Source organism: Heptranchias perlo, chromosome 12, assembly GCF_035084215.1.
Source record: "Heptranchias perlo isolate sHepPer1 chromosome 12, sHepPer1.hap1, whole genome shotgun sequence".
NCBI lineage: Eukaryota > Metazoa > Chordata > Chondrichthyes > Hexanchiformes > Hexanchidae > Heptranchias > Heptranchias perlo.
Window position 1 is genome coordinate 12,389,260 of NC_090336.1, and position 15,464 is coordinate 12,404,723.

At 38.3% G+C, this 15,464-nt stretch overlaps 1 protein-coding gene across 3 annotated transcripts in view; it reads left to right on the plus strand.

Annotated features, from left to right (window-relative positions):
* The window catches only part of phf21aa (PHD finger protein 21Aa), a 243,826-nt gene that overhangs the window by 216,171 nt on the left and 12,191 nt on the right, over positions 1–15,464 (plus strand). For all 3 annotated transcript variants that reach the window (XM_067993661.1, XM_067993664.1, XM_067993662.1), the window contains exons 9-12: positions 1,479–1,530; positions 2,879–2,958; positions 3,667–3,727; positions 9,810–9,964. In XM_067993661.1, coding sequence (XP_067849762.1) covers positions 1,479–1,530; positions 2,879–2,958; positions 3,667–3,727; positions 9,810–9,964 — 348 coding nt within the window. The remainder of the gene's footprint in view (positions 1–1,478; positions 1,531–2,878; positions 2,959–3,666; positions 3,728–9,809; positions 9,965–15,464) is intronic.

Genomic DNA, 15,464 nt, shown 5'->3' on the forward strand with positions numbered 1-15,464 from the left:
TCTAGGGAAATTGTGTTCTACTGAAAACACACAATCATGGATGGCCCCTTCTTCAATTTGCATTCAGTCACAATGAACTTTCACAGTATTTAGAAAGAAAGAACTTGTATTTATGTAACTTCTTTCATGACCTCAGGACATCCCAAAGTGCTTTACAGCCAATGAAGAACTTCTGAAGTGTAGTCACTATTGTGATGTAGGGAAATGTGGCAGCTAATTTGTGCACAGCAACCGCCCACAAACAGCGATGAGATAAATGACCAGATAATCTGTTTTAGTAATGTTGCTTGAGGGATAAATTTGGCCAGGACACTGGGAGAACTCCCCTGTTCTACTTTGAATAGTGCTGTGGGATCTTTTCCGTCCGCCTGAGAGGCTAGACGGGGCCTCAGTTTAACATTTCATCCAAAAGATGGCGCCTCTAACAGCACTCCTTCAGTACCGCACTGAAGTGTCAGCCTAGATTATGTGTTCAGGTTTCTGGAGTGGGACTTGAACCCACAACATTCTAACAGAGGTGAGAATGTCATCGTTGAGCCAAGGCTGACTCTTCGATGATTTATGATCCATCTGCTCTATGCATACTTGCCTAGACTTCCTAGGTAGGTTTTTATGACACATTTTTCTTGTTAAGGATTATGGGTAAAGGATATATTTGAGGAATTCAAGTTCCTGTGTAAAGTTCATCTCTCGGCTATTTTAAATTGTGACATTGCTGTGTATAATTTGGTTTTTTACTTTTATTACTGCTTTGATGTGATACAAACTTGTTCCAAAAAATCTTGGGCTGAGAAAGTGAATTTGACAGGTAATTATAGGATAATAGATACTTAAGAGCATTTTAAAAGGGGGTAATTTTTAAGAACGATACCTGTGGTTCATTAACTACAATTGTGTTCCATTTTAAAAATGCCCTCTTGTGCCTCTTTATTTTATGAAATGCACATACGAGAAAGTAAAACTTCATACCAGAGCAGTTTTCTTCCTGGATGAAATATCTAACTGAGGAGTCAGCAAGGACTGGCAGCCACTTTAGCATGGGAGTAGATTGGCTGTCCATCTATTATGATTTGCTTACTGAAGCAATTCATGACACATCACTCCTAAGTTGCTGCATATAGTAGAAGGTTATATAGAGTATGGAGTTCAACTTAAATGTGCATTTCACAGTACTAGCCCCTTAGCTAGTCTTAATTCCGAGCAGGTTTATTCATTTTAAAAATTAAAATCCTCGGCATAATGTGTTAAACCACATGATTGCAACCAGAGTCCGTATGCAAAATGAAATGTATTTTCTGCTGACTTCCTCTCAACAACCCATATTAATTATTTAGAAATTATGTTGCTCTTTCTCTAACTGCAAAGCCAGTAGCAAATAATGAAAATTAAGATTTAACAACTTTTCATTGATCAATATACATTCAGCAACACTGTGCTTCATTTAAGAACTCTTATATTTTTGTTTCGTTTTTGTACAGAAAATTGCTTTTATGGTTTCTCTGGGGTTGGTTACACATGATCACCTTGAAGGTAAGAAATTCCTTTTTCCCCTTTTATGTCTTAACATTTTGCAATTTTGTTTGCACATACCATTTCCCTGGTACTCCCAGGAACAGAGCTGAACATGTTCAACTCACTCATGTGTATATATATATCGTTTTATTTGAAGATGTGCTGCAGTGAAGTATATTTCTTTTTCCTTTAATTATGCGACACAATGGCCTCAGTATGGAAGAGATGAAGGAGCGAATTAAATTTAATACAAATAGCTCCGCTGTGGCTCGGTGGATAAACACACCACGAGTTATGGTACTACGTCATACACGCCAGAAGGTTCTAGAATACAGTGTCTGCTTGATGCTGGGTTGTCTGATCTCAGTCATGACAACAGTATGGGTGCTATAATTGGCTTCAGCACATTTGTGCTTTGTTGGGGGGAAAAAAAATCATTGTTTGATTGTTATCCAGTCACCCTGATGGAAAGTGGATGTTGGATGAGGGCGGGATCAGACTCAGTTGTACTTCCCTCAACTGTTAATAACCTGCCAACGTCACTGTCTTAAGACCACCGAAGGGAAATTGCCACTTGCGTCAGGTACCAGAGGTTGCCTGGTGAACATGAAACCAAAGCCAAACAACAGTTACCACCTTCAGGAGAGATGAGGAGGAAAGTGAATTTTTAAAAAAAAAATTAAATAAAATGTATTTAGGCTATATATAATACAACAGGACAGTTGCCTTTATATGCCAAAACAAACTATCAATTCAATTTACCAAACATTTGGATATACTACCAGGTAAACCTCTTACATGGGCTGGGTTATTTTTTTTTTAAATTGCAACTTTGAATTTTCAACGCTTAGGCAATAGAGAGAGTGTTAGGAAGAGATTTCCCAGGCCAACTGGGAAAGGTAGCAATTGGAAGTGAGGTGATTCCCACAGGAAGGAAGGGTAAATAAACCTGCATCAACCTGGTTGCAACAGGCAAATTGAGAATGACAGGTGCGGGAGGGAGTTATTTTACACACTCTTGGTGAAGCAACAGCGAATGGTTAGGGATGGGAACTTTATTTCCTCAATATAATTTTTGGGTGGCATGTTGTGACATAGATTTGACCTGCACTCTCCACACCACTGGATTCCTTTGGGGACATGCTGAAGAGAGTCCAGGCACATCCCCGCAAGGAAGGAAGCAATGTCATAATTAGATCATTCTTTATTACAGTTCAAAGCAGCATAAGCCTGGAGAAAGGTTAGTCACAGTTTTGGTGTAATTTGGGGAGGTCAGGGAGTGAAGACAAAAAAAAAACAGTAGATTTTTGATCGTCAGTATACAATCCAGCGAGCCCTCTAACCTACCATTTTTGATTTTAAACAGAAATCCAAAGCAAGAGGCAAGAAAGGAAACGGCGAACAACAGCGAATCCAGTGTATAGCGGAGCAATCTTTGAACCAGAGGTACTAGTTTAAAGAGTATTTTGTACTTCATAATTTTAAACTGGATTTAAATACAGGATAGATAGCAGAAACTTGCCTTTTTGTACAGCAGTTTTTCTTAAACGTTTCCCAATTAATGGACAGCGCTAGCTCCTGTTACTGTGCTTATGCTGTGAGAGCTAAATAAATAGTACCAAACATTAAGGATTAATTTTGGCTAAAGTGGTGCTAACCTATTGCTATCTACCGAACCTCTAAATCTGTAATTATACAGAAACCTGTAATACTTCCAATAGTTAAAATGGATCAGTGAATACTTTAAATATATTGACAATAAATGTAGAGAAACAGCTCACTTGCTGTACTTTACAGTGCAGTAACATAGTGTTGTATAAAGTCATTAAATCTTTGGGATTACGTTACAGCCTGTAACAAACCGTTTCAAATCGTAGTTTTCGGTTCTATTTGTATTATTTTTTGGGAATTGCATTCAGTATTACTGAAAGTATCACTTTCTGATAGCAGCATGAAAGGTTATCTTTTGAGTTTTTTTTGTCACCGTGGTGATAGAATGAGAGAAAACTGAGTACAGGTGGTGCCTGGGTTAGTGGAAGGAGACTGTACCCCATGAGACGACGGTGCGAGGAGATGAGTTACTTTATCTTTTGTTGCAGAGATTTTCACTGCCTATCTGCGTAATTATTTTTGTGTCCTTTTTGTGTATTACAGCGCAAAAAGTCTGCAGTAACTTACTTGAACAGCCCTGTGCAGCCTGGGACACGGAGAAGAGGTAAATGTCATAAGTAACCTGGCAAAACAAGTGTGTATTTAGAGGTTCCTTTATTCACTTTTGCCAGTTCATTTAAATATAATTGGCTTTGTTAATATCAATAGGGAACCACTGATATAACTATTGTTTGGTGTTGAGAAATGAAGCTTTGGTTTTAGTAGTATGTGTCATAGTAGACCAAACACAACTAAGTTTAACAATGCATAGGTTTTATGTTTGTTAAACATTTTCAAGTTTAGTCAAAGACTTTATTTTAAAAAGACTTCTTAGAAGCTTTTGTCTACCTACGTAATGTTATCGTCTCTGTCCTTTTTAAGAAAACTTTGCCCAGCTATCTGTGAGCACCAGTATTAGCACTACATTTGATAGTGGCATTTGCTTTGTTTACTCTTTTAAAGGGTGTGTACGTGTTATTTTAAAAGTGTACACATTAATGGCCCAGCAAGGCATGATGTGAGTTTGTTCATTTTCCACATTGATAATTCCCAAGATCATTAATGCCATTGCATGGAAAGGTGCCTTGTAGATTATTACAATTTCAGTTTTTATATGATATCTTCTCTTTCCAGGGTCTAATGACAGTTTCTATAACTGGACTTTCCCTCCCTATGATTTGCAAACTGTACTCCTTCCTCCCTTTTTGAGAGGTTGTACCTAAGGGGTTAACAGATACTTTATTTGCAGTAATCTGGTTACTGGATTTAATGTAATCATGTGGTTTACAGACTAATATATCTATAATAATTAAATTGTAATGTGAAGCACAAAATTTGCAATTATTATAAAAATACATGCAACAAGAAAGTCCATAATGGGTCAGTTACCTTTGTAACCGTGCCTGCAAATTGATTGCAAGAGTCTCTTTAGACTGTTTTCTGGCATGGAAAATTCAGTCAGTTTTGATCTTTTATAAAATTTTATCAGAATATCATATCTTAACCCTTATGCAGGGAGCGAAATAGAGCTTTTGATCTAATCAAAATTCAGAAGAACTTGAACCCGCTTCCGGACGTTCTGCTTTTAATCCCTTGGGTATCAACCTCAACGTCTTTTGATAATTTCTAAAGTAGAGTTTTCAGGACTTGTTCACTGTACTTCATACGCACTATATATAATGAACACAGAGGATAAATTTTTTCATGATTGCATCATTTACACAATGGAACAAACCATTTCTTTCATAACATTAACAGCACTGTGCCTTTGATATCAAGGAAATGAACCACGTTGATCTTGTAGCTAAATTAAATCGACAATTCAGGCTTCATTATAGGAGGGAAGGGAAATCAAAAGGCAAACTTCCCCTTTGGCCACACATGCACCTCCTAGTGGTTAGATCAGGAAGGCTTCCACAGGAGGCCTAAGACTTGATTACTGGTGAGAAAAAATACATTTCAAATAATGTTTTTAAAAAGTATATATTTTTAGGACTTAAGTATATTGTCAAAAGGGGTTGTTTCACTTTTATAGGGCTGTTATGTTTAATTACCAGAATCAACAGCTGCTGATTTATCCTGTTTATAGCAAAAGTCAGTGAATTACTCTTAAACTCTGTGAGAACTGTGCTACCATTTTCCCCAAACCAAAATACACCAGTTAGTAAGAGTGAAATCGTCACTGCCTCATAGGTCACATTTCCTAATCCAATGTCAAAACATTCTATTTACTCAACATAAACTTGTGACCTCTAAGTTGTGATTAGATTTATACAAACTGTAAGTGACTTCCCCACATCACACACTGGATTGGTTTCAAGAAATGCCAGGGTGAGAGCTTTCCAGTTATGTGTGATTACTAAACAATGTGCTAAGCTAATGGCATTTCAAAAAGATCCTGATGTTTGGCACTGCTGCAGAACGCATGTTCAGGAATAGTATGCAAACACTAAAATACATTAGTTGGTGCTACATTTACAACTAAGCCTACTTTTTTACAGTGACACAGGCATAGTGCATTGTGTACTTTCTGGTGATATCTTGATTGCTTTTTACAAAATGATTTGTACAAGCTGTCGATGCTTTTCTTCTTGGGAAATGTTTGTGTTTACTTCATGCACTTTCCAGTGCTTTAAAATGGAATTCCTGATTGGGACACAGTAAATAATGTTTAATACACAAAATGGTTAAATAGTTCTCACCTGTATAGAAACCTAGCAGAGAATGATGCAAATTTTGACTGGCTAGTCCAAGGATTTGTGTGAAGTGCACATTAAAAACATAACTTCAAGTCAAAGTGGTTCTCCACAGCAACAGTTTCCCTACCTGTAATCTTGAAAGCCATGCTCTTGTTAAAACTGTAACTTTCATATGTACTACTACATTCTTCACATTTTATAAACACTGTTTTAAGGATATTGGGCATTGCTGTGGGGAATAGTCATCCATAATATAATTTTAGTACTTGCATCACTGGCCTGTGCTCTTTTGAACTGGGTATCCTGCTGTTAACCAAGATGGGAACCTAGAAATGAGGGTTAGGTTTCTCTGCCCATGCACAGTGAACAGGTGAAAAATCTAGCCTGGTGGGCAGTGTAAGTACATAAAGTACGTTAGTAATATTTGATTCTAAAAACAAAAGCAAAGTACAGTTTATAAGCAATTTATAAACTGTTAAATCTCTAACTTCCAGTTCTGATGAAAGGACATTAACCTGAAAAATTAGCTCTGTTTCTCACTCCACAGATGCCCCCCAACCTGCTGACTGTTTCCAGCATTTTCTGTTTTTATATTAGTAATATTTGATCTTTCTAGGGTAAAACATCTTCTCAAATTCAACCAACTTTTTAAAAGTGTTTCCCCCACAGACAAGCTTTTGTAACTCTTAATTCTACATAGAAACAAAGTTGTTGGGTATCACAGCTTTGAAGTTATATGTTTGCATTTTCTCTTTCTAGAATTGCTGTCACCTGTGCTACTAAATATTTAACCTATTCTGCTGTCATACTGCATGTGGTTTGAACTTTGACTCCTTATTTTGTTGTCTTGGCATCGATAAGGATATCATGTGTCCCTATCCCCATCCAAAAAAAAATTCCAGGCAAATATTTTATATTTTACTTTCTGAATCACTGTTGTGCAAAGTTTTATTTATTACCTTTCATTGTTGTTACCCCCACCACCACCACATCATTGAGTTTGTAACCATGCAGCCTCAGGCTGAGCAGTGGAATTTTTCATTGCATTCAGCCACAATGCCCATTGATACTCAGCTGACAGGATGCCATAAGACCAAGTACATTATTTCCATTTCCCCTCTGTCTGACATTTCTGTTGGCTATAAGAGGTGAACTAAGAATTACTGAATTGACCCATTAAACTGTGGAGGACAGTCACTGGAGACAGTTGTCTTCATTTTGGTATCTGTTCTTCTATTTGACTTTAAACCCTCTCCCTTCCCAAGTGGGTCCACTCCACTCACCAAACAAGCAGTGATGTACGGATGTAGAACATAAGTGTTACTAGTGTTCTTATATTTTTTGTACAGTAAAGAAACACAGGAGCAATAGCATTAGAATGTCCCTGTTGAACAGAATAGCATATCTTCAACTCTTACCCTAACTTTATCTACCTTACAGCTATAGCCTCTGTATTCCCCTGGGTCTCTTTATCACCATTATTAATTATATAAAAGTGATCGTCAAAAAGCCATTAATTTTTTTGCAGTTTTACCTTCCCTTTTGTTATGTGAGATTCATTGCAACAACTTAGAACTGCTGGAATTTCAGCAATATGAAAGCCAGTGCAGAAAACTCACAATTGGATTTCAGTTTTAGACTTGTAGAATTGTTTTGGGCTGCTAAAACTGTTCTGAATCTTGCACAGGTAGAAATCTATTGGTGATTGTTTTAATCAAAATCCCCTAAAAAAAAATAATGAAAGAAATGTTCGTGCAGCAGTTGTATACAGCCTCAATACAGTAATCCCATTTCATAGCATCAGTCACTAGGGTGAAGATGACGAGTAACACCTAGGAAAAGGAGTAAATGCATTAACCTTCTTCCATTGTGAAAACTACTTGTATTATTAAGCCATATAAAAACAGAAAATGCTGGAAAAGCTCAGCAAGTCAGGCAGCATCTGTGGAGAAAGAAACAGTTAATGTTTCAGGTCGAAGACCTTTCATCACTATGTTGGGTGCTAACAAATATGTCTGTTTTTAAATAAAGAAATTTATACGTAGGTTTTCCTGTGTATCATAGATGCTGCCTGACTTGCTGAGTTTCTCCAGCATTTTCTGTTTTTATTTCAGATTTCCAGCATCCGCAGTATTTTGCTTTTGATTTAGTGTATTAGTAAGCCTCTAGTTCCCCCGAAGACAGTTGACTAGCAGATCCGTTAAAAATAAAAAATAAAAAGAATTTTGGATAATAAGGTGGCATCAGTGTATTTTAAGCTGCTTTTATATTGTACTTAGTGGGGTTCTGGGGCTGCTGGTGGCAACTCCATATTAAATTTGTCAGATCTGCTGAGGCCATCCCCTGGGAATACTTGGTTAAACCTGTTGATGAATGCTCACCATATATACAATGAGCAGATGTTTTGATTAGGTAAATTTCCGCTGGTCAGTAACCAGAGGGCATACATTTAAGATAACCAAAAGAGTGAAGCAAGGGGGTTAGGAATTTTCTTTTTACACACAGGATTGTTAGGACATGGAATGCCCTACCAGAAACAGTGGTGGAAGCAGAATCCATAATGGCTTTTAAAAGGGGTGGATTAATATTTGAAAAAGAAAAATTTTGAAGTGTAAGAGAATGGGATAAGTGGATAGCTCTTTGAGAGCCAGCACAGGTGCAAGGGCCAATTGGCCTCTATTTGTGCAAGAAAGTTTTATCATTCAATGAAGTGTATTCCTCTCTGTGGTTCCAAATTGGCTCCAGAGTAATTTTGCTGCTAAAGATAGCAGTTGATAAATTATGTTCACAGTCCTTATTGGTTATCACAGTCTTGTCATTTGGAAACTAATTTAGGTCATCACAACTGTGCTGGTGAAGTTGACAATGTCGTTTTTAACCCCAGATCAAAATTGTGCAGTGAATATACTCATTCTTCTTGGTTACCCCCATCTACCTTGAAAAGGCTCTGTCAGGTAGTATTTCAAATTCGGATGCTTAAAGAAAGCAAATGATTGTTTCAGAAAAGTAACCTGTTGGACATACCTTCCAGTCCATGGAAAAAGCAAGGGAAATGTGCCCATGAGTTTTTACGGAGGGCTATATCGGTGACGACTTGGCAAAAGGCTGATTATTTTAAACCACTTTAGCTGAGGCTGTATCAACGTTGATGACAGATGCACTATGTTGGGTGTCAACAAATATGTCTGTGTTTTTAAATAAAGAAATTTATACGTAGGTTTTCCTGTGTATCGTAGAATGATCACAGCACAGGAGGCCATTCGGCCCATCGAACCGGGATTTTTTGGATGTTTTTTACAATAAATATTTGGGACTGCTTTTATGAAAAACAATTTTTTAAAAAATTGGTGGCAAGTGTTAATTTATATTAGTCAAATGTAGCTTTTTTTCTCAAATATAATAAATTGTCTGCTAAAATTGGGATTTAAACAACTGCCACTGTGCACCAAACAGCTGTGTAGGCACTTAATATAGTCTCACTAAAATATCTTTTAAACAATTATGCCAGGTATTGATTTGTGAGGAGCCATTCAGAAGGTTGATTTGTAACTTCTCCATTGCACGCTAGATACTTAACCTATAAAAGTAGTGGCTTTGGAAATCTGATCAATAAAGTCATTAATTTTTATAATTTAATCTTAGTATAATTTTAAAATTACCAGTGTTACTGTTTATAGTTTTGGACCAGATGTGTTTCTATATATATAATACCAGGTAACATTTGTCCAACACATTATTGCTGACAAATTTGTTAACTTTTTTTCTCTCTTTTAATTAAATGCCAGTTGTGTGTTATTGCTTATTCCTTGTTTTGACCTTTACCTTGTGACTGTTTATTAACACTGTCTGTGCTCCTCCTCCTCTTTCCTCAATGGCAGCCAATGAGGATCAGTGGTTGAAGGTATGTGTGTATATATTTTGTGTTCTTGTTTTTTTTCTTATGTGTAGGTCGCCCTCCTAAGTGCACTAGTGTGCTGGGTATGGGGGCAATGGCACCCTCATCCCCTCCGAGTCATCCTGCCTCCCCAGATTTCGAAAAAACAGAGAATTTGCTCAATTTTGGTGCTCCAGCACAGTCTGCATCCAGTCCCAGCTCTGTAGATGTAAGTTGCCAAATTTCATAGGGTTAATAAGACAGCATATTCTGAGGTATTAATTTTGACAGTTTATATACTTTTCTTGTATCATGGGTAGTGGGTAACAAAAGAAGGAATGACATAGTAATTTGAACTACATCATGAGCCTTTTCCTTCCTTCCTCTTTCTTCCTTCACCCCACTCGGTCACACACTCACCCACATCTCTTATGTGCATGCACAGTTGCTAAACAAAACCTCCAGCTGTATAATGTAACACAAACTGCACTAAAACTATAAGTTTAATGTTTCAGACTTTTTTCTATGTTGAAAGTCTGATCACTCCTGTGTAAGGTATCAGCTAGCAGTTCTACACTGAGTGTTCGGAGGAGTATACAGACCCTCAACCTTATATAAATTCTTAAATTTACAAATTACGACTTGTTCAGTTTAACTGAGGCCCCAGTCCATATCTGGCGGAACAGGCTCAAGGGGCTGAATGGCCTGCTCCTGTTCCTATGTTCCTCACTGCCCCTCAGAATCTGATAAATGATTCTTTTCCTTTTTTTGCCCTCAAAGTGTGATGCGTCTTGGTGTACTTGGTTGCAAGACGACAGGACTCACCGCAACTTTACTAGAGTGGGGATGTTCATGAAACTTCATGATTGGCGACCAATGTCTTGCATCACTAAATTACGCAAACATCACGCAAAAAAAAATTATGTGACTTGTGTTTATGAGGGTATTCACCCTCTGGATGTTTTTCTGTAATTTTTTCCCCATGCCTATGCACAACTGGAAGTCAAGTGACTTGTTCTCAACTATTTTCCAGTACCTGAAGTGACTGACTTGATAATGACTCCTTCTCTTTCACCTGCAGTCAGCAGGATAGGGTGATTTGAATGGGTGTTCTCTGTGACTGCTGTTCTTTTCTGTATTGGCAGACAGGGCATGCTATGAGCAATATTTCAAACAGTGGATACTTCAGAGCGTGTTGCAAAGCTATAACTTAATCAAGGCTCACATGAAACCATGAACCACAGGAGAGAAGCTTGAGTGGTTTTTGATCAACTTTATTAATTTTATTTTTCATTTTTGTGATTTTTTTTTAAGTGGTTTATAAACCACAGAGCCCCAACATTAATTATACTTCCGCAGTACAAGAGTATCTCATACAGTACAAAGTACACCATATATTAAATTTTGTGGTTAACATCCCTTGTCTATTTACTTGATGTTTTGGGTGAATGTTTCAAAGTTGTTAACAGAAGGGGGTAGAACTCCACTGTTGTCATTATCAGATATTGTAGATTACAGGAAAATGCTACATACAGGATATCTTCATAGTGAGATAAAAGCTCTGCTGCTTCCCGTAATGCATTCAGTAGTAGAGATGTAGATAGTTGGTTGAATTAGAATTTCACTTGGGAATGGAACAAGTTTTGAGGAGACTCAATTAGAACTTTCACTTTGAGGGTTGGGTTTAAATCCAGCCTGGTCTGAAAGAATGAAACTCTTCTCTCTGACAAATCTAAGAGTCCAACATGAAATGAGTTTGTGTGGCCTCACCCAGTTTCCACAACACTGTTCAACAGAATGAAGTATATAAAAAAAAAATCACATGAATGCATTTACAGCAGTGCATTAATACTCTTCTAAGGTTGAGGCCATTGCACATTTATTAGGGCAAAGTAGAGGAAACTATATCCTGACTTAGGCAAGCTTGATACTGATGGGTAACAGCAATGGAAGAAATATTTGTTCCCCATCACTGACATCTCTCGCATTGATGACAACAAAATTTACATGATAAAGAGTTCTAAGATTTCAAGATTTGAAGCTCATTCATTGAGTTTTCTGTTGCATAGCTTCGGCCCGAGGCTATACCTGGTGAATCCTCCAGGGTAGAGAGGTCATAATATGATAGAATTTCATATTGAATTTGAGAATGATGTAGTTGAGTCCAAAAATAGAGTCTTATATTCAAACTAAAGCAATTATGTAGGTACGAGAGGCGACTTGGCTAAGGTAGATTGGAAAAATTAGATTAAAAGCTATAACGGTAGATAAGCAATGGCGAGCATTTACAGAAATAATTCATAATTCTCAATGAATACACATTCCCTTGAATAAAAATTCCTTGGGAAAAGTGACTAATTAGAGAAGTTAAGGATAGTATTAGATTAAAAGAAGATGCTTACAATGTTGCCAAAAAGGGTAGTAAGCCTGAGGATAGGGAGGATATTAGAAATCAGCAAAGGATGACCAAGAAATTGATAGAGGTAGAAAATTGAATATGAGAGTAAACTAGCAAGAAATATAAAAACAGATTGTAAGAGCTTCTACAAGTATATGAAAAGAAAGAGATTAGCAAAAGTAAACGTGGATCCCTTAGAGACAGAGAAAGGAGAAATTATAATGGGGAATAAGGAAATGGCATTAAACAAATATTTTGTATCTGTCTTCACAGTAGAAGACACATAAAACATATCGGAGATAGTGGGGAACCAAGGGTCTAATGAGAGTGAGGAACTTAAAGTAATTAAGATTAGTAAAGAAAAAGCACTGGAGAAATTAATGGGACTAAAAGCCGTCAAATCCCCTGGACCTGATGGCCTACATCCTAAGGTTTTACAAGAGGTGGCTGCAGAGATAGTGGATGCGTTGGTTTTGATCTTCCAGAATTCCCTAGGTTCTAGAATGGTCCCCGTGGATTGGAAGGTAACAAATGTAACCCTGCTATTCAAGAAAGGAAGGAGAGAGAAAACAGGGAACTACAGGCTAGTTAACGTGACATCAGTAGTTGGGAAAATGCTAGAATCTGCTATTAAGGACGTAGTAACAGGGCACTTAGAAAATCATAATATGATTAGGCAGATTCAACACAGTTTTATGAGAGGGAAATCGTGTTTGACAAATCTATTAGAGTTGTTTGAGGGTGTAAGTAGCAGGGCAGATACTTAACAGTGGATATAATATATTTGAATTTTCAGAAGGCATTTGATAAGGTTTTTTTTATTTATTCATGGGACGTGGGCGTCACTGGCGAGGCCAGCATTTATTGCCCATGAGAAGGTGGTGGTGAGCCGGCTTCTTGAACCGCTGCAGTCCGTGTGGTGAATGTACTACCACAGTGCTGTTAGGTAGGGAGTTCCAGGATTTTGACCCAACGACTATGAAGGAACGGCGATATATTTACAATTCAGGATGTTGTGTGACTTGAAGGGGAACGTGCAGATGGTGTTGTTCCCATGTGCCTGCTGCCCTTGTCCTTCTAGGTGGTAGAGGTTGCAGGTTTGGGAGGTGCTGTCAAAGAAGCCTTGGCAAGATGCTGCAGTGCATCCTGTGGATGGTATACACTGCAGCCACGGTGCGCCGGTGCTGAAGGGAATGAATGTTTAGGGTGGTGTATGGGGTGCCAATCAAGCGGGCTGCTTTGTCCTGGATGGTGTCGAGCTTCTTGAGTGTTGTTGGAGCTGCGCTCATCCAGGCAAATGGAGGGTATTCCATCACACTCCTGACTTGTGCCTTGTAGATGGTAGAAAGGCTTTGGGAAGTCAGGGGTGCCACACAAGAGGCTGTTACACAAGATTAGGGCTCATAGGATTGGGGATAGTATATGAGCATGGATTGAGGATTGGTTAACGGACAGAAAACAGAGTAGGAATAAACGGGTCATTTTTGGGTTGGCAGGCTGTAACTAGTGGGGTGCTGCAAGGATCAGTGCTTGGGCCTCAGCTGTTCATAATATATATCAATGACTTAAATGGGGGGACCGAGTGTAATGTATCCAGGTTTGCTAATGATTCAAAGCTAGGTGGGAAAGTAAGCTGTGAGGGGGATGCAAAGAGGCTACAAAGGGATACAGACAGGTTAAATGAGTGGGCGAGAAGGTGGCAGATGGAGTATAATGTGGGGAAATGTGAAATTATCCACTTTAGTAGGAAGAATAGAAAAGCAGAATATTTTTTTTTAAAAGGTAAAAGACTAAGAAATGTTGGCATTTAGAGGGATTGGGTGTCCTTGTACATGAATCACAAAGTTAACATGCAGGTACATCAAGTAATTAGGAAGGTAAATGGTATGTTAGCCTTTATTGCAAGTGGGTTGGAGTGTAAGAAGGTCGTGCTGCAGTTATATAGGGCTCTGGTGAGACCACACCTGGAGTAGTGTGTACAGTTTTGGTCTCCTTACCTAAGGAAGGATATACTTGCCTTAGAGGGGGTGCAACAAAGGTTCACTAGATTAATTCCTGGGATGAGAAGGTTGTAATATGAGGAGAGAGTGAGTGAAATGGCCTATATTCTCTGGAGTTTAGAAGAATAAGAGGTAACCTCATTGAAAACATGTAAAATTCTTAGAGGGCTTGACAGGATAGATGCTGAGAGGCTGTTTCCCTGGCTGGAGTGTCTAGAACTAGGGGTCATAGTCTCAAGATAAGAAGTCGGTCATTTAGGACTGAGATGAGGAAAAATTTCTTCACTCAGAGGGTTGTGAATCTTTGGAATTATCTACCCCAGAGGGCTGTGGATACTCAGTTATTGAGTATACTCAAGATTGAGATAAATAGATTTTTGAACACTGAGGGAATCAAGGGAAATGGGGATAGGGCAGGAAAGTGGAGTTGAGGTAGATGATCAGCCATGATCTTATTGAATGCCGGAGCAGGCTCGTGGGGCCTAATGGCCTACTCCTGCTCCTATTCCTTATGTTCGTATAATCAATTGGCCCTTGGATATACTTGGTGAATCGATCAGGCATACCTGGTGAATCGATTGGCCCTTGGCTGTACCTGGTGAATCGATCGGCCCTTGGCTGTACCTGGTGAATCGATCGGCCCTTGGGTATACTTGAATTGATTCAAAATGGACAAAGTGGTTACTTTGTATTTTTTTTTAAGTTGGAGTTTCATTCCTATTCTCAGCTAATATATTTAGGTGTGTAAATACCTTTTTATATTTCATGCCCGGTCCTGTCATTAGGTCTTCCCACACATTCATTACTCCCTGGATGAGAAAGTAGGCAGATGACCAGTTCCCAGACCTCTTAAATGGCACTCTGTGACTGGTCAGTTGGAGGTGTGCAAGATTTTCCCTGCCTCCCTGTGAGGAAGCACCTGTTGTTTGCTCTGCAGCTCCCCCCCTCCCCTTTATTGGGCGTGCCTGAGATTGGGAGCTTGTGTGGAACATGGGCTTGAACTGGTGTTCTTCCAGCACAGTATTGCAATCTATGATTTTATATTTTATATTTGTGAAGGAACATGTGCACACTTAGAAAATATTTGCTTTTCCAATTGTCATGCAATATAGTTGTTTGAAAATGTACTCTGAAATCTGTTGAAAGAATATAGGTAACTGATGATTGTAATGGTTTAGTTTATGAGAAAGAACTCTTCATTTCTTTCACGCTCTTCTCTTTCACACTCACACACCCATAATCAACTCCCACTAATGTGCTCTATTTCTGCTTTTCTATCTTTAACTATGTTTAGAACAATTTGCAAACGTTTGACATAATCTGTAGGCTGG